The sequence below is a fragment of the Candoia aspera genome, chromosome 3, assembly GCF_035149785.1.
Source record: "Candoia aspera isolate rCanAsp1 chromosome 3, rCanAsp1.hap2, whole genome shotgun sequence".
NCBI classification, from domain to species: domain Eukaryota; kingdom Metazoa; phylum Chordata; class Lepidosauria; order Squamata; family Boidae; genus Candoia; species Candoia aspera.
This window is the reverse complement of record NC_086155.1, coordinates 53,944,257-53,968,261: the sequence shown is the minus strand read 5'-3', so window position 1 is coordinate 53,968,261 and position 24,005 is coordinate 53,944,257. Positions and strand designations below refer to the sequence as shown.

Genomic DNA, 24,005 nt, shown 5'->3' with positions numbered 1-24,005 from the left:
TTTAACAAGCAATTTCCAAAAGTAGTAGGAAAAGGAAGTAGTTTCAAAGGCACCGACTGCGGTTTGAGAAAGATGGCTATTCCTTCATCTCCCAGAGCTCTAAACCCATTGGAGACTACTATCTTGCAGTCTCCTTGCAAGGAGCAGCTGTCTGGAGCACTTGTGGGCAATCTGAAGTCCTCTCCTTGTCTGGTGAGAAATTATCAAGCAGCTGGTCTACTTGCTGGTTCTTCATTCTGTCACGGTCATTGGCTCCGCGAACTTCACTCAGCCGTATCTTCTTCTGGAAGTCCAGAAAAGCTTTCCTCTTCAGAACTCCTCTCCTAATTTTTCTCTGAACTTTTGGCACTTTCATCAAATCATAAGCTTCTATTGGAGTGGTAGCTATGATGCTTAAATATTTAGAATTCTCAGACATGTCTTCACTGTAACAGAACTAGCAAAGCCTGGAATATATTTCTTCCTGATTTGAATCAATATGCTTTTACCATCGATTACATCATGATAAGTTCATGATTTAATTATACTGCAATTTTTTTCATTTATTGTACTTTAAATATATTGATCATTTTATATGATGTTTCCACTGCTTTTCCATTACTTTATCATGGTTTGCCTATTATTCCAATAAATATGAAATTGATCTTCCTTTTAATGCACTTTTTTGGGAGGTGGTTTAATTTGTTTTATTTCAATCTGAAAACAAAGTTGTCTTCAGTCCAGCTGGACTGGTGAGGGAGCAGAAATTGAAACCCAACAGAAAAGCAGCAGGAAGACAAGAGCACAAGGATTTATAGGGGTCTTACCCTACAGAAGGAATGGTTGATTTGTTAAGACAAAGGGATTTTATGACCACTGCTCACAGTCAGTGATGGTGATCTTCTCACTTGTCTTGCCATTTCTTGATACAAAACTCTCCATTTTGTCCACAATTTCCATTCTGTCTTTGACTTGGCCAAAGACCACATTTCTCATCCAACCAATAAGTTTTGGCAGTGCTGATGAAGAACTGAGATCTATCCATATTGGGACCAGCATTTGCCATAGATAAAATGCCAGGGCCTGTATGCTTGAGGAGGAAGTTTGCATTGGCAAACTTCTCACTGTAAATAGGTCTACCATCTGGTCCATTATAGCAGATAAAGTCCCACCCTGATGCAGGAATCCAGGAATAATGCTGTGAAAGCGTGATGCCTTTTAACTGAAAATTTCTCCCCAGTGCTCAAGACATAGAAGTTTCTGCTGTCTTTAGAACTTTGTCTGCAAACAGCTCAAAGGTGATGCACCAAAGGGGCTGTTTGTTGGCAGCAATATCAAAAAAACCCCCAGCAGGATTAGCCATAGGTGGTGGGGAGGGGAAGAATCATGTGAAGAAAATTTAGAAGTAAAAAAAAAGGTGGCACTAGCTATAAACAAAGACTGGCAATGATGGCTCCACACCAGCAAGCGTGGTGCAGCAGCCTTTTGGTGCCCTCTTAATACAGTGGTCATCCTCTGTCAGCTCACTGGAACAACCCAGAATAATGAGATAAAGGAAAAATTTAATTATAAAATGTTTGCCCTTGAGCTTCAAGCAATGAAGCTTTCTGATAAAGAGATGGAACCTCTTGCTTGAAACTCTAGAGGTAAGATGGGTGGACTTCAACTCCCAGAATTCCAGTGCTGGCCATGGAATTCTGGGAGTTGAAGTCCACCCATTGTAGAGTTCCCAAGGTTGGGAAACACTGCTCTAGAGCTTGGGGCCCCACTATGGCACCCAGAGATACCTCCTTCAGGGTCTAGCATGTTCCATGCTCCACATGATTTTATTTCTTATATTCTTTTAATTAATGTTATTAATTCATGGAATGCTAGCATGCTGGGAAGAAAGCAACAGCCCGACGCACCGTATTTGTTGCTGGAGACGCCCAATGACCAGGTTGGAATCCTGGATCCACTGTACCCTTTCTGCTGGAAAGCAATCCAATGCTGGCAGGACCCCACCAAGTATGAATCTTGGCCCAAGGACCCCTAGATCCCCTTTCTTCCTACATTACTGAGGACGAACACACAGATCTCCAAATTAGTTTTCCAAAGTAGGTGATGACCTGATGTAGAGATAGTCCTCACTTAATGATGCTAATTGGGACCAGAAACTCTGTTGTTAAGTGACACAGCCGTAAGTCAAAATCCCACGTGACCATACCACTTAGTGACAGCAGTTATGGCAGTCCCAGTTGCTGTCACTAAGTGAGGACCATGTGGGTTGTTGAGTGAGGACCTCATGTAACTGCAGCTTGCAGCTTCCTGCCAGCTTCCCCATTGACTTTGTCAGAAGCCAGCAGGGAAAGTCACAAATTGTGATCATGTGACCACAGGATGCTAAGATGTAATTGTGAGCCAGGCAACAGCCTTAAGTACGAGGACTGGTCATAAGTACCACTTGTTCAGCACTATTGTAAGTTCAAACAGTTGCTGAACTAGTGGTTGTTAAATGAGGACCACTTGTATTAGGTTACAATCCTATCACCCTCAGTGGCTGGCTTCCAATGAATACTTTGGAGAGCTCAGAGGAGGTGAACAGGCAAAAACCATTGTTCTGCTTTTATTTCTGGGATCCAAAAATAACTTGCTTCAAGAGTAATTCTTTACTAAGAGACTTGAAATCTATTTTCTCCAATCTACCCTTCTCTCCCATAAATGCTAGAGAATCAAATCACATGGATTCAAAACAATTTTCTCAAAATAGAATTACAAATGATCTTTTTTAAAGTATCAACAGAAACAATACAAGGAAAAATTGCATGACTTCAACATGTACACTCCACAGCCTTTGTCCTACAGTGAACAATTCACACGTAAACAACCAGTGAAGAATAAGGAGATCTACCTCAGCAAGTTCTTTGTACTTGCCATCCATGGAGGTGCGTAGGTCAACAGGAAAATGCTTCAGGCAGTGAGAAGGCCCTGGGAGAGAACGTGCAGGCTGCAGTTGCCGGGACCGTGGCCCTCCGTGGATCTCTGTAGAAACACAAGAGACAGCAATCAGGGAGACAGGAAAAGCTGCTTGTTCTGAGAAGCAGGAGGAAAGAGCCAGATATTAATAACAACCTCTTTCTACTCAGATCATACATAAAATCTGCAGTAGCAGACCTCAGTATATTCAGACTCATCTGCGGATCTTTGCAAGTCAGCAGATTTTCATTGTTTTATTTAATATTATTGCCAGACAATTTGCTTTTCCATAATTAACACCTTCACAGTCCAGTTTGTATATTTAAGGGAAAGTGACTTCAGCTTATAGAAGGTACATTACACACACCCCTCTGTTCACCAACTCAATGTTCTCCCATACTTAGCCTTCAGAAATCAGTTCAGAACTGCTAACTAATTTGAACCAAGGTATTAGAGCAATCCATTATGCATACAGAAGTGTCCAGCATTTGCTCCTTCTATCTCCTCGTGAATGGTTTCCAAAAGCTATTCCTATCTTCACGCACTGAAAAATATACTGTTAAATATACTGTTTAATATACTGTTATATATACAGTATATAAATATACTGTTAGGACTCCTACAGACAGGTCTGATAGAATTATGATGCTAATGACAATTTTAGTATGCAAGATGGTTAGGAGGTAACTGTGTCTAAAAACAAATAGATGTTAAAAGCAAATACGAAAATCTGTGTGAAGCATGCTCAGTTTTATTTTCATTTCTGGCTTCATATTGCTCAGTGCAGCAGCCCATGCCAAATGACAGTCCATGTTGCAAGTAAAAAATAGCTTCTTAAAAGAAGTGGAGTCCTTAGTGCTCCCTGAGCTTGGCTGTTTGCTTGCAGACATTTCATTACCCAACTAGGTATCATCATCAGTGTGAGTGTGGGGTTTGCTCCCTGTTTATATACAGTAGCTTGTCCTGTCAGTATTGGTGGGGGTGTGGTTTTCTCCTTGGTAGTTCCTTGATTAGGGTATTGTTTTCTGCTTGATTCTTTGCCTGGTGTTGATCCCTGCTTATCTGGGTCTTGGCTACTGGAAAGGATGAGTTCTGGTCTTTTCGTTTCCTTCTTAGCTTTTTTAGTGTCTCTTTTGAATTGTGTGTAAATGTGGTTTATCTCTGTGTCTACTGATGGCTGATCTGTCTGAAAGCCAAGCTTCCAGGAATTCCTTAGAGTTTTTGGATTTAGCTTGGTCTAGGATGCTCAGAGTTTTCCAGTTGAAACGTTGATTGGGTCTGTCCATGTGTTGTGAAATTAAGAAGTTTTCATTGTGTCTTCTGACTGCTGGTTGGTGTTCATGGATGTGCTCTGCTGGTCTTCTGCCTGTCTGTCCTACATAGAGGCTGTTACAGCCCTTATACTGTATGTTGTAGATGGCTCCTGTTTTTAATTCTTGGGCTACTGGGTCTTTTGGGTTACTGAAGATGTTTTGGGAAGCTTTAGTTGGTTTGTGTGCTATGGTGATATTGTGTGGTTGTAATAGTCTATTGGTAGTTTCTGAGATGTTTTTGATGTGTGGTAGTGTTATCCTTTTCATAGGTTGTGTTGTTGTGCTGTAGTGGGTTGAGGGGTCGGCACTTTTTGATAAAGTTGCATGGGTATCCATTTTGTTTGGAAGATGTTGTATAGGTGGTCTGATTCCTTTTTTCAGTGTTCTGGGTTGCTGCAGTGCGTTTGTACTCATCTGAATAATGTTCTTATAAGGCTGCTCTGGTAGGAGGTCGGGTTGTTACTTTGGTTATCACTTAGTTAGTGTGGGTTGTTTTTCGATAGAGTTGCATTTCTAATTTGCCGTTGTTTCCTCTGCTGAGGATATCCAGGAAGGGTAGTGTGTTGTTGTTTTCTTCTTCCCTTGTGAATTTTATTCCTTTGAAGATGTTGATTGTTTTGTATGTCTTCTCTAGTAAAGGTAAAGGTTTCCCTTGACGTAAAGTCCAGTCGTGTCCGACTCTAGGGGGCGGTGCTCATCTCCGTTTCTAAGCCTTGGAGCCGGCGTTGTCCCTAAGGACCCGTCCGTGGTCACGTGGCCAGCATGACTCACGGAACGCCGTTACCTTCCCGCCGAAGCGGTACCTATTGATCTACTCACATTTGCATGTTTTCGAACTGCTTGGTGTGCAGGAGCTGGGACGAGCAACGGGAGCTCACCCCGCCGCGCGGTTTCGAACCGCCGACCTTCCGATCGACAGCTCAGCGGTTTAACCCGCAGCGCCACCGCGTCCCTATGTCTTCTCTAGTTGTTCCTTTTTTATAAAGACAAAGATGTCATTTATTTGTTTGTTTTCTATAGCCGCCCATCACAAGTGACTCTACATACTGTCTACATCCAGTCTGCGTACTGGATCCACACTTTTGGTTGTATATGTGGGAGTGCTATTCTGTACGCTGCATTACAGTCTCTGCAATGAGTCCTGAGAGTGGTGATCCGGTGATTTGTTGATATATTTGTCCATCAAACTGAAAGTAGGTAGTGAGGCAGAGGTTGACGAGGTCCATGATTCTGGGTATTTTGATCTTAGCGTGCTTGGCTAGATCGGGTGTGTTGTGTAGTACTGCCGCCATGGATTCTTTTGCTAGTTCTGGATCTATGGACATAAAGAGCGCGGTGACACTGAATGAAACCGTAATTTCATCTTCTTCTATTTTTAGGTCTTTGATTTTCTGGAGGGACACAAGCAAACAACCAAGCTCAGAGACCACCAAGGATGCCACAGTTCAGCCCTGAGCTACATATATTCTCTTCTATTAGTCCTAAAAGAAGTGCTAGTCATATCCAGATTTGTCCATCTGTCCCTAAAGGCCTATCATTAGAAATAAAATGAGCCCCATAATCAAATGACAGCTGTCAATCAGTATCATACCTCCATGAACCTGCCAACATTCAAGAACCATCTTAACAACCAGCTTCCTCTGTTTGCTGCAGTAGCACTCAGACACCAGAGAAAAAGACCCAGCTTTCTAACCTTTACACTTCATCTGACCTGGAAGCCTCCCCTCCTAATAATGAAAAGAGCTTCCACATAGTTCTTCCACATGAATAATTCATTTCTTTCATTATGTGATCACACCCTATTTTTTTTTAGATTGTGTAAAATGCACAAACCTCACCTTCCTCCTGTTCAATAGAACCCTTTGAGTGCGAGGCGAATTATTACTATCCCCACTCCTTAGGTAGGAGACTAAAAGTGAGAGAAATGGACTAGCCTAAGGTGACAGTGAGTTATCATAGCCAAGGAGGGATTTCACAGTCGTCTCCCCAATAGAAACCCACACCATGGTTGTTTTGTTGCTATGTTATCTCAAATATAGGGGGTGCTAAGAACCAGGCCTGACTTCAGATGCAGAAAAAGTCATCAAATTCGACATTTCTTGAAACATATATACAAAATGAACACTTTTTAATTGTGTTTCCCTTGGGTATGCTTGGGAAATGTCAACACTGAAATGAGAAGATTTGGAACCAGGTGTGTCAAGGGACTTTTCATAGGATTTGTCCATCCAAATTATAATGGGGGAAAACCATTATTGCTCCTCTCAAAGTAGAAAGTTCTAATGTAATTTCTGCCATGTTTCGTTAAGAGGTTAGCTCAGTGTTTCTCAACCCCAGCAACTTTAAGTTGTGTGGACTTCAACTCCCAGAATTCCCTGACTGGGAATTCTGGGAGTTGAAGTCCACACAACTTAAAGTTGCTGAGGTTGAGAAACACAGGGTTAGCTAGAAGAATTTCAGAAAGGTCTTCTGGCAGAGATCAGGACAAGAGAATGTTACTGAAGTTTCCAGGCAAGAGAAACAAGCATTTTTTTTTCTATTTTTCATCACTTTCAGTATGCAATTGCCTGTTTGCACCCAGGGGAAGGCATTCCCAGCCAAGACTTTACTCAAAAGCCCAAAGACCTGCCCTTCTCACTAGTGTAGAAGTAATAAGCCAGTTTGGAAATCAAATCAGTATCTTAGCTGTCTTCCAGAGACACTGAAAAAACAAACATCCTTTGTCCTATTAAAAAGAACCTGGCAAAAAACACTCCCTCCTGTATATCTTGTCCTGCAGAAGACAAGCACAAACCCCATGGAGAAATCAGCCAGCCCCTATCCTGGGCTTCAGGGACATCACAGGAAAGAACTGCTCCCAAGGTCCATTTTGCAGGGCTTTCAAATCTCAGACCTTCATCTTTAATGAGAGCAGCTGCCTGCAGATCAGACCTTTCCTCTCTGCTGCTGTGAGGTACAGGCAGGGGGTAGTGATGCTGGAGAAATCTACAGAGAGATGGCCAAGAATAATCCCCTTCTCCAACTCCCTCTGCGCAATGTGGGGCCAAGCAAGTGGTAAAAGCACAGAACTATCAACAGTCTCTCCTTTTCTTGTAGCTTTTCATGCCATAGAATGTTTAAACAGACTGCGCACTGGTTTGGCCAGAACTAAAGATTATATGGAAAAATGGGGGTTTCTCCCTGAGGGCAAGGATATTTGCTGCAAATGCGGCAGTATTCAAACAGCTACCCATCTTTTACAGTGCCCTTTGGGACAGACATGCACCCAGAGTGACTTACTGGTCAGAAACACCTCTGCCATCAATGTGGCCCAGTATTGGGCTGGAGCTATATACATTTTATATTTTTATTAAATGTTTTTAACTTTTTACATTTTAATGAATACTTTCCCCCTTTCTATTTCCTGCATTTCTGACATGAAACAAGACGAGATGTCATAGAATGTATGTGCCTGACCTCAATGTTCCTAAAACAAAGCAAACTAAACAACATGGAGGACAAGGGAAGGGAAGGGAAGGGAAAGGAGGGGTACTCAAAGCATATAAAAAGCAAATTCTGAGTCCCAACCGTCACAGAACACACTATGCACCATCCTATCACATCCATGCAGAGATGCACATTTCCCTCCCCTATCAACAGCTGCCTCAGGACCATTTTTTTCTAAGTTCCCAAAATATCCCAGCTGATGTTATCTACAGTCTTTACAAGGAAAACAGCTTTCTCCAACCTGGAGCCCCTCCCGATGTATCAACTTCAGCTCCCAAACTTCTCAGAATGGCCACTCTTAAGGCACCTGTCAGAAAGAAAGGGGGTACATCTAACTAGAGATTAAACATGTTAAATCTGTGATGCTGACACTGGAGAGGAATCTGTGATGCTGACACTCTGAGAAGGAACAAAAGCACAGCCCATTCACCAGCTGCATCCAGGCACCATTTAAAAGTGTTCCACAGCAGGGAGAAGCACACTGAAAATCCACGGGGTTAATGCCAGTATTCAGTTCCAGTGTATTTAAAAAATTGCTTGTAGTTGGATTGTTCTCTTCAAGATGCTCTAAACAGTCCAGAAAATATTTTCTGTTCATGTTTCCCTGGTAGCTAAAAAGGTACCCCAGCAGCATATAGTGTAATTTATTTAGTTAGTTGAATTAAATTCCTTTTTTTTTGTACAAGAGTTCAAGTTCAAAGCAGCATACATACATAGTGCTCCTCCTCCTTTTTGTCCCCACAACAGCAACCCTGTGAGGGAGTTGGGCCCAGAGTCATCCAGTGAACTCTGGTGGCTGATGGTGGGTTAGAACCTGCGTCTCCCCAGCATTCATCTAACACCTAGCCACTCCACCACATTTTCTTCACATGTGTCCTGTCTGCACATTAAAATAGTTACTATGGATACCCAGAGTGCCCAATGGGAGCTCATATTTCCATAAGAACCTAGTGTTGATATTACACAGTATTCCTCTGTGTTTATTTTGTCCCTATCTTTTCTTGGCTAATGTTAACTGTGATACACAGCTATGTCTCCAATGAAACTATGGTTTTCAAATAACTTCTAACCTGGGGCTCTAAAACCAATTGTGCTTGCTTTTGGCACAGATGCAAACACTGCTTCATAGATAAAGGTAAAGAGGGGAAAAGGCAGTAATTGCTGAAGACAGAAAGAAAATGGATGGGCCATGCAAGATAGCAACAGGGTCTGGCTACTCAAACCAGATCATGCTAGGAGACTGTGCACATTCTACCTCCATTAGGCTGACAGGCAAAACAGCCCCAGAATGAAAGAACTGAAGTGATGGAGATGGAAGTTACAACATGAAGAAGTTGTAAAAGGTAACAGCAGGAAGGGGAAAGGAGGGGGGAAAGATTCAAAGGCAGGCGAAAATATATACTTGTGGAGCTCGATAACTTCTGCCAACTTCCTCATGTGGCACTGAGACCTGCTGTCAAGAGGTAGATGGTTTAGAGCTTTGTGATTAATATTTTCAGCCAGGAGCCCGATTTCTGAATAGTGATCCCATGAGCAAGCATTTTACATACGACCCAGACTGTTTCCTTCTTGCCAGCCATTGTCAAGCCAGTCACCTCATAAATGGAATTTCAGTCTACCTTTTCCTCTTTTTCCCCTTTGTCAAGCTATAGATTCCTGTCTTTTCAGAGGCTGTCATAAGTGCACGCATTCAAGAAATTCATGATAAATAGGCACCACCCATTCGAAAACACAGAATCTGGCACCTCCTTGGTTGACTTCTGCCATCATCCACTGCTCATGTGTTATACTGGTTATCTTCTCCAAGCAATTACTCTCTGTAGTTGCTGGTCATGACCCACCTGAACCAGGTACTCTCCACATGTTCATTTCCTTTTCACACCCTTTTTGGTCACGACTCAAATATACTATTCCAAAAATGTATTAGTAATAATTGCGTATGTAAAATATTCAAGGAAGTTCATTAGTGCCCTGAAAAGTTAGAAACTGCATCAAGCAGTTATGGTAGAAGGAGAACAGTAAGGTTCAAGGTCAAAAAAGGAGAATGGGTACATGAATGTTGTAGCACTGAAGGTGCCTGAAAATGAACAATTTATCTCTTGAAGTTACCCCTATAAATCTCTAAAAAATCAATACAAAATGCAGTTTATTTAAGCTACAGGAAAATATTAATGTACATAAAAAGGAAACTTCTAGTAAACAGCACATATTAAATTACCTTCAATCTAGCTTACTACTATCTATACCTAACACAAATGGCCAGCCATGCCAGAGTTGTATGTGCCCCCCAAAGCCTTGGGTGTAATTGCAAATTGCCTCCAAATATAGTGGTCAACTGTCATTTTTAATGTAGGAGAAAGGAAGATTACTAAACACATGTGATTAGAGTCCCCTGACCGGAGGAGATGGGTGGGGACAAATTGCATAAATAAATAAATAATACATTATATTCACAGAACTTTATTAATGTAATTTTAATAATATTTATCAATAAATTCAATTATGTTTTTGTTCTAGCCCTGATAACTTTGAGAAAAGTGGTCCTCCAAAATGTAATGCATACCCCCAATCTGCAATGAATGACAGCAGTGCTCCAGGGACTTAGAACAAAGATCTTTTCCCAGTTCTACCTGGAGATGCCACATTCAGAACCTAGGAGATTAGAGGTTCTCCCATTTTTCCAGAGGTTCCATATCCCAACCCAGAGATCCTGCCTCTTCCTTTAGACATTCCAAAGCAACAGGAAAGCAAGCCATCTGGACTCCCCTCTGTTTGACTCTGCCCCTATCTTTAGGAGGCAATGGGGATGCTGGTTTGGATAATGGTAGTCAAGAGGATCATGGGAAGAAAAGGACCAGGAGTGCGACGGCTTCATGTGAACCATTTCGTTGCAACCTCAAGAGTAATTAAAAGTAGAGGCAGATTGTCAATGCATGTTTGTGTATAATATTCCTGGAAACATTGTTCTGGGAATGAGATACAGTTACTCACTTCTTCACAATAGTAGCTACACTAACTAGAATTCTTACCTTGGTGTCTCAGCCAGCTGCACAGTAATACCACTACGTGCTTTTGACTACACCCCAGAAACAGCTGCAGAACAGTGGCTGGTGAGATAATTCGTGAGCAGGCAGATTTTCCATGCTTATTCTTTCAGTGTTAAAAAGGTGTCAACCCTACCGCTATTAGCAGCCTACTCCTCAGAGCTTCAAAAAAACCCATTCTTTTGGGGGAAGGAGGGGCCCTCTCTCTAACTAAACCACAAAACAGGTTTTGCTAGCATCACACTCACCCAGAACAGTGGGGCAATGCAGGAACTACTAGTTTAGCCTCTGAGCTTATTCATCTCCTGAGTCCACTGAAGACACATGACAATTTGATGAGCCCACACAGGCCTGGCACTTGAGGCTGGGGTGATCATAGGGAGAGCGTCAGGCCAGGCAGTCAGGGACCACATCTGTCAAATTTAATTTATAGCCCTTGCATTTCCCAGGCTCCTAAGTCTAGCTTAAGCCAAAGCATCACAGTAGATGTGTGGCAGGAAGGGTTTGCACGGGCCCCTGCTGCCCCTCTCTAACTCCTGATCCAGGCACAGGCTAAGTACAGATAAGTCCACTGTGCCTCACTAATGACCCTCACATGTCTCCCTAATATGATCTCTGTGTACACTGAAAACAGCCAATTCATTAACAGAAACCAGCAGGGCTGGGGATGGGCTGTGCCAATAATCAGGATAAAGCTTGGCAGCTCTATCAAAGTCAACATCTGTCTTCAACTCATGAGGGGCCCAGCTGGTCCAGTAAGCTCCAAGGACAGCCCAAGTAACACACGGGACAGCAGCAAAGATTTCCCCGCCACTCCTATTCTGTCCCCATTAACAGCAGCTTCAGGGTGGGCTTCACATTGGCTGAGCAGTCTTCCAATTGGATTCCCCAGGCTGCCATCAGAGCTATGCCCTTATAATTTTGCAGCAAAAAATTTGGTGGGATTGTGAATTTTGGCTCTACTTGCCCTCAAGCAGCTTAGAGAAATGAAGACAAAGCATTCCTGTTTTACTTCCTGCCCTATCCACAACATGATTGATTCCAGCCTTCCTCTCCCTGGTGTCCTCTAGAGCAGCGTTTCTCAACCTTGGCAGCTTGAAGATGTGTGGACTTCAATTCCCAGAAGTCCACACATCTTCAAGCTGCCAAGGTTGAGAAACACTGCTCTAGACAATTATCATGCTGACTGGGAATTCTGGGAGTTGTAGCCCCAACACACAGAAGACACCAGTCTGGGAAAGAATAATCTCTTCTTAAATTCACATTAGCTAGAAATTCTGGGAGTCGTAGTCCTAATATACTTGGAAGGCACCAGAATGGAGAAGGATGACCATATTGTATAGTAAGTGGAGGCTTTCACTCTGGTCAGCTTCCTGCTTTACAGAAAAATTCCTTTACCAAGATTCTAACTACAGATACTAGGTCAGTACTATATTCATCTTGCATTGCTTTTCATGGCACTCTTTTGGGAATCCTGAGTAGCTAATAAAGATACATGCCAATTCCAAGGCTTCTGCAAGAGGTATATTATGAAATTATTGTGACACCTTTTTGGCAACTGGCAGAGAGATACTGCATCTGACTTAAGTGTGTCATAAATTTTATGCAAGTTAACCATGCCGTCCCATTCCCCCCTTCTCCACATAAACACGCATCAGAGGAGCAACTGTGCATATTTCCTAATAAATAAAAAGCTTATTTTGTAAACCAAAGAGTGAGATATTCTCCCAGCCTTCTGCTACAGAACACTATTTTGGCATCTCTGTGAAAAAAGAACGTTCTATCAGTTTAGAAAGCTACCGTTTTTTTGTGAAGAACTACCAGGTAAAATGGTTTTCAGATTAATATTTCATCTTCCTTCAAATAGTCATTTTCCTAAAGACAATAATTATGAAAAAAATTACAATATTCTGCTATTTTAAAATTTCGTGCCTTAGATGTATAAATAAATGTGGATTGTAGTTGACTGTTATTTCTGAAAACACATAAAATCAAGGGAGTGTTTTGGTGGTGGTGATTTTTACACTTTTTTTCTCATTAGAATCTCAAAATGCTTTCTGTCAAAACAGAATGGGACGGTTGTGTCTCATTCCTTACGAGCTTCAACAGATCTTTCCAAGACCAGAAATCACTACTCTTGTAACCCCACTGATAATAGGGTAACAACCAGAGGTGCTTCCAGGTAAACCTTTCTTGTGCAATTATGCTGTCTCATTCACAGAACACAGAATACTCAAATACCTCTCTGGACCACTGTTTGCTTAGATTTTCCCACTACTGCATCTCTAATTTTTTCCTCCAACTGAAAAATAATCTGCTACAAAGTGCAAGGATAGTAATTTTTCCACTGGTATAAAAATGCTGAAAATACAAAATGAATTACCTGCTTGGGAGCTTCTGCTTTTTCTGTGGGTTGCCATTTATTTCAGGTTGCAGTGCTATTCTGTGCCACGCTGAGCAAGTCCATTCTCTAACTCAAGACTGCTCTTGAGTTGAAAAGCAGGAAGCATTCCCACTGAACATAGCCAGTTTTATTTCTGTGTAAGCACATGTTAGGTCTGGCTATACAGCCACAATTTTATTATTGCTACTCCATTCCATTTTATTTATTTATTCTAATCAAAATGTCACTATTCCAAAGAGGGGACATTCTGAAATTGTGCAAAAACAAGTTTTTGAGAGAGAGAGAGAGAGAGAGAGAGAATGAACTAACAGACATCTTGTCACTGGTGCCCTGCTCTTCTTGCTTTTTAAACAATGGCTCAAAGAACATTCTGTAAAGGTGAGGAAAAAAGGGGGTTTGATTGTATAAGTTGGCAGGAAAAAAAAAAACAGGTTTGAAATTGACTAGAAACAGGCACTTTTCCTAGCTGGGTTGCAAATGAAAAGCAAAGAAAATTCATCATCATCTTGTTTCCTCAGAAGGTTGCAATCCACTTGCAAGAAGATACCCCTAACAAAAATTAAACCCAAACAAGGAACTAACACGATGTCAGCAAGCATCCTCTTTGGAAGAGATGTTGTCCAAGAAAAAAGTCAGAAACCAAAGAGGACCCCACCGCTCTCTCAATTACACTGTGCCCTCTGCATGGAAAAAAGAAAATGCATTCTGTACAAAAATGCATGAACTGTTACTGCCAACTCTAAGAGCCATGTCTTGAAGTCCTCCCAGACAGCTTCCCCAGAAGCAGGCAAACAAATGTTCCAGACCTAGGTTGGTAAATGCAACCACCTTGATTGATGAGATAATAGAGCTGCTAGCCTGGATTCTTGGAGTTACCAAAATCTCTCATCCCACTCCTTTGAAACATACTCCCCTGCTCAGCATAAACTCAAGCACTGAGGCAGCCACGCATGAAGAGCAGGGAGAGAACTTGCCTCTCTTTCCAATAACTTTCAGGCACTCACTTCCAGCAGTGACATGAGCAAAGTTCTTTCTTCCCATGTCTACCCTTGTGTCAAAAGGTTTACAAGGCATCTCCCCACACACAGCACAGATACAGCCACTCCAGTTTTAGAAGGGACTGACTTGTCAAGCATCTCTTAACTCCGGACCAATAAAAGCTTCACCGGCTCAAGCCATTTAGCCTCCGAGGGATGAAGGGGAAAGGAGGAAGGGAAAAAGGGGTTGCAAGCATTTACAGACCTGGCAGTGTCAGGGCCTCACTGGACAGCTTTCTTTAAACAAGGAGCTGACAAGTTAAACAAGGGGCATCCCGTGGTCTTCTATCTAAGCATGAGCCAAGTGATCTCCAGGATATACCTGGGGCAACAGAGGAGGAAGCTACTGTCACTGCAGCCACCGGTATTTCAGAGTCTCTTGGTCTGAGCTGCAATCCCACAGGACTCCAGCCTTGGAGCCGGCTTGGGCTGTACCAATCGCAGCTACAGGGGGGGGGGCGGGCGGAGGGAGGAGACAGCCAAAACATTGCAGCCACCAAACATTGCAGCCACCGCCAAGAGACAGGCAGAGCAACAGACAAGGGAGAGAAGCCACCAATGGTCAGCCAGCCAAGCTAATTCCTAATCTCAAAGTAAGGAGGAATTAACCCTTAAAGTGCCAGAGAGGGTTATGGCTCTGTTTCGTGCATTTTCTCTCTCACTCTACAGCGGAGCCACAGCAGATTGCTGCCAAAGCATCAGGATTTCCAAAAGCACACAGCACCACATACCGGTCACTTGGGGATGGTAAGAGACAGATGAGCCTCAAAATAAAGCTGTTCTGACTTCAAGCACATACGCATGTATCTGCGCGCATGCACACACACGACTGAGATAAGCAAACAAATCTGGTTTCTCTTTTCTTGAGGGTTGTTATAGAGGCAGTCCAATATGGTATATGCCACATACTTTTCACATTCAAAATGTATGATTTCAGTCCTACCTCTGAAGCCTCTTTCTAGCTAGAATCCAAAGGCGTAAGCAGCCACTAAAACACTTCACAACAGCCACTTCTAATCATCAGGCAATGTTACTTTCCAAACTGTACTGCCCTATCTAACTCAGTGTTTCTCAACCTTGGCAACTTTAAGATGTGTGGACTTCAATTCCCAGAACTCCCCAGCCAGCACACGTCTTAAAGTTGCCAGGGTTGAGAAACACTGATCTAACATATACAGCTACTATAATTGTTCAAATGCGTTAAGCCAACTGAGAACAGAAATTGGTCTGGTTTCAAGATAGGACAGGGAGAAAAAAGGCAAAAATTTGTGCAGAACAGAAGCAGATGAATGGTGGCAGCACAGGCGAGCTTTATTTCCAAAAGCTGTAGTCACTGAATACTTACCAACAGTGACCTCCGAGGAGCAGCTGTCTCCTCCCACTCCTCTGGATACCATGGAAGTCTCTGTCTCTGCTGTCACAGAGATAAAGGGCCTGGGGTGCCACAGTGACAAGCATCTCATCTCCCACTCTGGTCTTCAAAGGCAGTGAGTCAGCAGTTTAAAACCCTCCCAAGCAAACTCTCTCTGTTTGGAAGCTTACAGGAGTACCCTGATGATGTTCATGTGGGCACACACAGAGGCTAGATTCACAGGTCATTAGCACTACCTAATGCAGGTGCTGCAAAAATTCAGATGACCACAAGATGGCAACAAACAGATACAGAACATTCCAACCGTTTGCTGCCATCTTGCGATCATCTGGACACTTGCAGTACAGATCTCACACAATGGGTTGGGTTCACACACTGCATTGCCTTAGTGCAGTATGTAAATTTGGCAACAGATAGAAGCTGGTTTTTCAGCAGTCCAAAGAGAAGTTAGATTCCTGTTGCTGGAAAAAAATAAGCCGTGATCCAACTCCCAATGGGTTCTTTGCAATCACCGTCTCCTCCTAGTAATACCAATGTTTTATATTGACTGGCTAGAAACTTACTTCAAATGTATTACACTTTTCACCTCTTTTTTGTTTTGTTTTAATACAGCCATCAGTTCTAGGATTTGTTTGCAAACAGAGCAAGGGAATGATGTCAAAAGCTAAAAAGTGATATTTATATATGGATTTTGAAGAATCCAACTTTATCCAACATTGTACCTTCCAGATATATTGGATTGCAATGGCCATAATTTTCAGTTAGCTACTAAGTATATTTGTCTAGAATTGTGGAAATAATATCCAAACATCTGAACATTCCCAAGTTGGGGAAAGTGTAATATATCTTTGGGACAATTGGGATGAACAGAATATAACAAACAGTTCTGAACATAACATTCATCAAGAACTTGTCTGCTCTCTAAGCTATTTGGCTTGCTTGCTTTAGTCCAGATACTGTGAAAGTACGAAATAAGTTCTAGTAATTACTTTAAATTTTTTCCTTTACTGTCAATTTGGCTACTATTAGATATTTCTATCACATATGGCAAAAATGGGCCTTTTGCTTATACCCTTTCTCTAAAAGATGAAATTTTGCTTCACAATTACTGGAAAGTGATCAGCATTTTAGAGTGGATATGCGGAACACTTTCCAAACATGTAATTATAAAAGCCACTAAGCAGCAAGTTAATTATCATAAGACTAAAAAGCAGTTTTGAACTACTCTTAGTGTTTCTGGAGCAAATAAGTATTGTTGATGTTGCAGCAACAAAAGAAATTGAGTGTATCAATTTAACTTCTGCATGTGTAGTACAGAACAATTTCAGAAAATGTAAATGTAAGCATCACATTTGAATATAGAAACACTCATATAGAAATACTCAGTGGAGCCCTGATTTAATTAAGCTAGGGCACCATCTCAGAAATCTCAGGGTTATTTTAAAAATTCAGCAGTAAGCTTAACATAGCCAACCAGACACTGCAAAATTGGATGTCAAAACCTTTCCAGCTACAAGGTTGCTCTAAGAATTTGCCTGTTCTTGACAGCTTAAAGAGAAACACTAAATGAATATTTTTAGTGAACTGACCTTGTAAATACCAAGAATAATATCCATACAAAACTAAAATATCCAGCTCTACAGGGCCTTTACTAATAGTCAAACAAAACACTTCTGCATACTTGGATTGTACAAGCCCAGTTATGTTCTCAGAAATATGCAGAGGACTTATTTGCTAGATATGGGTAAGACAGCGAATAAACAGGAATGAATCTTGCTGGTTGGTCACCGACAGGAGAACGACCTGATCCTACAACAGATCTGCACAGAAGAGCTGAGTTCGGTCTTCTATACTGCCTGTAAGCTGCAGCATGTCATAAAAGAAATAAGATTACACTGCCCAGAGAAAGGCACCAGAGACAAGATGAAAGATTAACAATATGCTCACTCAGAAGTAAGACAATTGTTTCCAGTGGGGCTTAATTTCAAATAATACACAGCCTGAAGCAGCTTGTAGCCATGGTTAAGGAAATAGCAGGCAGTTGAAAGAAACCTGCAGTCACCACAGAACAGTGGGCAGCCTAAACCCTTAATAGATCCAGCATCCTTCCTGCCCTCTTAAGAGCTCATGCTCTAGATAAATTTTCTCAAATTACAGAACTGACAAAAGTATATCCGTTGCGGCAACCTCCACTGTTTTTCTGGGAAATCAATCCAGCAACTCTCTCTGAAAATTGTCCTGGATTGTGCACAACTCTAGGACATGCCAGGATTTCACTCTCTGTACATGCAGCAACTCTATTCAATGCAGCCACAATGTGGGGGTGATGGTGGTCCAACACCTATGGAGGACTGCAAGCTGGGAAAGCCACACTGAGAAGAGATAACAACCAGAGGCCCATTTCAGAGATATCCCTGTTTTGTCAAGCAAATACATTTTGCCATTCTGTCGTTTCCTGGCTGAACTTCCTCACGTCACTTCTCTTTTTTTCCCTTCTAGGAATGGAGAAGTTACAGGGAAGGCTTTAATATTTACATTTGTTTTTCTTGTGGTGAAACAGAAAACAGCAAAAAAGTAACCAGTCTACCACACACAGTTGGTCAGGCATCACTGCCTAAGCCTTAGGGAAAAAGTCAGAAAATATTAAGCTATATATAGCTGCACCTCTTCCTGTTATGAACCCCTTTGGTCATAGAAATGCTTTAGATTTAAACCAGGCACCACCGTAGTTATAACTTCCACTAATAATTGCTGTAGTGCCTGGGTTGACATGGGTGTTACATCAACATGATGCAATTAAACCCAGCTGTGTTCAGAGAGCAGCAGGGGCAGGTAATCCAACCCCAACACCCAGAGGCCCTCAACCTCCTTTGAAAAATTGTCCATTTGTTCAGACATCAGGCAAGAGGAAAGTGTGAAGAAGGAAAGGGGGCATCAGAAAGAGAAGCAGTGAGCCCTCAGGTTAATTCAGTCTTATCCCCACCCATCACCAACTTCAGTCCCACCCCCCTGCAACTACCCAACTTAAAACAAAAAATTCCCAGCACGTCTTCTGCATTGCTTCAGATCTCTTTCTTCAGTTCCTTCATAATTTCAATTTTCAAGTTTCTGTGTGGCAGATGCCATCTCATTTTAGACTGATTTTTTTTTTCAAAGAACACTATCAGGCATCAAAAGGACCCAAAGCTGAGTTCAGAAGCACCGAGTAAGCTCCTCAGCTACACTGCTGGATCTGATGGAAACCAGTGGCAGATAAAAACCTGTATTCTCCTACAACTTGAAATAAATTATGCAGAGGTCCTCTTACCAAAATGAGTATCAATGGCAAAGTTTGCTTCACTGAACACGTTCTAGAATTTCCATTCTGGACTGAAAGAGCTTAGGGGCAGTCCCATTTTTTAATAGGTGTTTGCTTGTATATAAAAACAAAATTTACAAGTAAAAACTAAAAAGAGCACAAACGCAACTAAGAAATACTGGCTCAACAACCACAACAGAAACGTCAAGCCAAAATCTTTGAGCCTTGCCTAACAGGATTGCTATAAAGAGGAAATGGGAGAGAATACTGCATGGACCAGCTTGAACTTTTTGGTGGGAAGGCAGAACATAGGAAACCTACAACACAGCATTTGATCCTCCATTCAGATCCATTTTTATGTGTCTATGTCAATATAAGGATTGCTGTAGTTAAAACCAGGTCCTTTGAATCACCTGCTGTAGGGCAGTGAAAGAATGTGTCACCAGAGGTATCTCCTAGTCTTCCCCCTGCTTATACTCTATAGGAAGGTTTGTGAGACAATACTTCTTTGGACTTGCTTTATGTTGGGCAACCAAAATTTGTTATTGCCTTTTTTCAGATGGCCTGCTGTTCTTTGTTTGTTCCCCCATATCTTTCCAACATCATTTATTTATTTATTTACTTACTGTAAACTACCTGGAGCCATAATGGTGACTAAGCAAATAAAAGAAAACAATGTTGTATGCAAATTAGAAGAAAGAGGATGGGAAAGGAAATACTACAAAATTCACTTTATTTCTGTCTTGCACACACATACACGCAAAAATCAGAAAAGAAATTGGCATCGCTAATAAACCAGAGATTCTTCCATTAAACTGGGAGCGGAGAACAATGGTTCCCCAGACATTGCCCAAGCAGAATCCCCAACAGCCTCACCAGCATGGCCAGTGGTGAGGTACCCTATTCAAAGCAGAATTGGCCTTAACATTTCGAAAGTCTATACCAATGGCCTAGCTATTCATTTTTTTACAGCTCTGCAAATAGCAGATGTTTGGTTAAAAAAAAAATCCCATCCTATTTGACTATAACTGTGGTAAACTGATGACACAGTTGGGAAACAGATGAAAATTGTAGTGTAAATCCTACACCAGGCCTACTGCCTTAAAAAAACCCCACACACATTGACAAAGTGAATGCATGCATCTCCCTTCATGTGTGATGTGGCCCCAAATTTTTAAATGTGCCCCTTGGCTCTAGAAGGCTGCCAGACACTGTCCTCCTAATCCTAAAGAGCACCGTCTAATTCCAGGGCTCAATTCATCTTCCTCAATCAGCACTTCTACCATTCATAGCCTAGAGAGGTGTAACTCTCACCTCCACCTCTCATCTCCAACATCTCCCTTCTGACTAGCCCAGCATTTCTTGAACTTTTTGCTCTCAGGACCCCTTCCCACTTTTAAAAATTATGGAGGACCTCAAAAGAGCTTTTGTTTATATGGGTTATATTTATCAATATTTGCTTTACTATTAAAATTTAAAATTGATACATTTGTAGAATATTTATTGAATCATGTAAAAACAATTAAACCCCATAGATATTAACATGTTTTTCATGAAAAAAAAACTATATTTTTTAACAAATAAAAAATAATAATGAGAAGAGTGACATTGTTTTACATTTTTGCAAATACCTTTAATATCTGGCAAATAATTTTGACTTTGCAGACCCCCGAGAAGGTCTTGGGGGACCCCCAGGGTCCTCGGACCACAGTTTAAGAAACACTGGCCTAACCGGTGATGGTGGTGGTGACTGAGATCCATCTGGGGCTGAAAGAACACCCTGAAAATGTTTTGTTGCTGTAGAACTTGCAGTTGAGAAATACTTTTTAGGTCACACAGTATGGTCATTCTGTTCCTCAGAAATTTCTCTCCTGAGTTCAGACCAGTAAATAGACTCTGTTCCAGACATGTTCTGAGAAACTAGTCAATATTATTTTTAAGTTTAAAAAAAGAGAAGTTCTCAGCAAAAATATTCTGGCTGCCAATGAAAGTTAACTCAAAGGATATGGCTGGAGAATACTGTGAACATTTGCTGTATTTTTCCCCAGTTTACTCTCATATATCAAACTAAATGTACCTCACAATTACCATTTATGTATACCAATCTCACTGGTTAAGAGATCCTTTGGAAAAAAAGGTTCTGGCTGTAGCTTTTCCATCCTTTTCTCAAATATCCTCTATGCTTTTTAAAGACTTGTTATTGCTTTTGAAGTCCCCTTTTTATATTATTTTTATGCCCGGCTGTAATAGAACCCCTGTCCTCTTTGGGGTTACAATAATATCATATCATCCTGACAGTAAGTTTCATTATACACCAAGGACTTTTGTGTAAACATGAGTAATGCTTTTCCACGGACTTAAAAATAAATCCATCTGTCCTCGCGTGTAAAAGGGACAAAGGTGGGGCACTTAACCAAGAGAAGATAGCTGACTCAGTGATTCACATGGATCTGGGTACAATCCTTTGTCTTGCTCAGCTCTAAAACCCTTCAGTCAGGACAATCTTCAAAGGGTAATTTAGTTATACCGACTAGAACTGTGAACTATTTGATTTTTTTTCCTTAATGGATTTTATATGTGGGGTAGAAGAAAAGATGGCCTACAGGTGAATTACAAAAGAAAGAGGTGGTCTCTGATTCCCTGCTCAATTCTGTCTTTGAGGCAGACCAGCATGGTACTAGGAATCTCAGAGCAGCCTTCCCCAACTAAGTGGTTTTCAGATATATTGGGCTCTTTCATCACAAGCAGACAGTTATAATTCCCATCATCTTTAGTAAGATGATGGGAATTGTAATTCAACACATGCTGAACACCTGGCTGAGCAAAACTGGCTCAGAGCCTACCTTTACAACCTACAGCAGTCTTTTCAATGAGTTTTGCTGTTGCATAAAGTAGTTTTAACCTGTTGTGATTTTGCATGGTTTTATTATTTTTTTGTAATTTCATAAAATTCCTTATTTCAAAAGTAAAATGCTTTTATTATATATAGCTTTAAGACACTTTTTTTCAAATACTGCACACACGCGTGCGCACACACACCCTCCTAACTTTTGTTTCACTTCCAGGATATCATAATTAGCTTAACAATAAAAGGAGCACACTAAACTCTGTATTTAGTGTTTGTTTATTTCATACAGGGTGTTTTTCAAGTCATGACATTCTGACATTCTGTAACACTAGAAGGGGCTGCTGGCTGTTTATCACAGGAATGACAATCTCTTTGAGCTATTCCCACCCCTGTGTGTATTTCTCCTGGCTTTCAAGTCTACTCAGGCCACCTGAACCCCTCAACCAGAGACAGAGAAGATGCCTCCCCCCCAAATTAGACTATAAGTAGAGTCTTCAAATGCTGACTGATGAATAACTGAGAACCACACTGCTGGAGAAAACAGGATTTTGGGAACACTGTGGATTAATTTCACTACACAGCGTTGAGACTGAAACCCCATTCAGGACAAGCTTCTCCAGTCAGGATGAAAGGAAATGCCACAAGAAGTTACAATAAATCCACTGTCCAGTATTTACTTATTTATGGCATCCAGGCATCAAGCTCAAACCTGAAAGTAGACATTTTAGTTTGACAGAATATTGAGAAAGCACAAAAAGGGACAGATTAAAAAAAAGAAAAGGAACTCATATCCCAACAGCACACTTTGCACAAAGGATTTACTTTCTGACATCTCTTACACTGAATTGATCATTGCTACCTGATTCTTTTTTTCAGAACAGACACGTCCCCAAATATATTAACCATCCAAGCTCTCATGAGAGCTAGTTAGATGAACTTTAACCATCAGCTGTGTGGTGGGGACTTATTACTCCAAGGGAAGAGAAACTGGAGCTTGTAAGGCAACAAGAAAAGAAGCTAGATGGAGCAAAAGTCAGTGGGAGCAAATGCGACATCCTGTGTAACTATAGACCCCCACGCTGCAGAAGTACTTGCACATGAAGGATGTGTATGTTGTATAAATGGCTTTTTTTCAATGCCCATATTTGCTTTTCCTTTTTAAAGAAAAGATGAAATATTCCAACTGAAGACTTGCATATTTGGAAATATCACTTCTATTCCTTTTGTGCAAAGCACTGCAGATACTAATTCTCCTACCCTGAATTATGCTGCAATGCAAAAGCCAATACAGAGAAAAGCAGTTTGATTTTTCACTGAGGGTATTATTTATTTACTTACTTACCTACTCAAGCAATTCTAGGTGGCTCTTTTGCCATGTTCTGAGAGACATATAAGCAGCAAACATGGCTTATTGCTGAATGTGCCCACTTACCCCTGCTAACTTATCTTTGCTAGGGTAGTTTCAAGATAGGCCAGGTCAGGAAACAAACACAAGAATTACTAGAACTCTGTTGTTAAAAATATAATAACAGACTCTTGAAAGCCTACTGATATCCTCTCCCCCCTCATATACCAAAGAAAATCGAGGTACAGCACTCTTGAATTTCTTTCTCACCCGCTCCTCCTTTACTGGCTAAGCTGGTGTTTACTTAATAGCTGTGGAATACCTTCTTCTACAGCTGGCTAGGAAATGGCTATCCACATTTTTTTAAATGTTTACCATGTTGCCTCTACTCAGTGATACTTCCCGGCAGAGTTTCCTTACAGAGCTGTTTTCTGGTTAGTACCATTAGAACAGCAATTCTGAAACAGTGATTCATGGATCATCAATAGCCCATGAAGGTCCACCAGGTGGTCCACTAAAGTCTTCCCACACTGACCATCAGTCAACTGGGCACACAAGAAGAACACTTATTCCTCCCCTTCTGCATTCCCTAGCAGTCAGCTGCTTCATGAAAATGGATCAGTGGCCAAAACCTGTTTCACTGAAGTGATAATGCTGGTAGCAAAGCGAGTAATAATATTCAAAACACTGGCAGAAGTAAACAGGTCTCAACTGTGAATCTGTATTTGCTGTGCTAAGTGGAACTGTGTTCTCACACAAGCAACTGAAGAAGAAAATGCCAACAGAAAATACAATAAGGAAAAGCAAAAAAGGCAATTTCATTGGATTGGAGATCCACTTACTCCCAGATGTTTAGGTCCGGTACAAACTTTCATGCTGTTAAAAACAAAAATATGAGGAGAAAGGATTTTTTAAAGATCTATT

At 41.3% G+C, this 24,005-nt stretch overlaps 2 protein-coding genes and 1 pseudogene across 5 annotated transcripts in view; all 3 read right to left on the bottom strand.

The window, feature by feature from the left end:
* Positions 1-24,005, bottom strand: part of GNAI3 (G protein subunit alpha i3) — a 266,408-nt gene that overhangs the window by 162,515 nt on the left and 79,888 nt on the right. The gene's annotated exons all lie outside the window — the stretch shown is intronic.
* AMPD2 (adenosine monophosphate deaminase 2) overlaps positions 1-24,005 on the bottom strand; it is a 52,701-nt gene that overhangs the window by 24,656 nt on the left and 4,040 nt on the right. For all 4 annotated transcript variants that reach the window (XM_063297722.1, XM_063297720.1, XM_063297719.1 and 1 more), the window contains exon 2: positions 2,870-3,000. In XM_063297722.1, coding sequence (XP_063153792.1) covers positions 2,870-2,899 — 30 coding nt within the window. In that variant the 5' untranslated portion in view covers positions 2,900-3,000. The remainder of the gene's footprint in view (positions 1-2,869; positions 3,001-24,005) is intronic.
* LOC134494862 (peptidyl-prolyl cis-trans isomerase A-like) lies at positions 683-1,342 on the bottom strand (annotated as a pseudogene).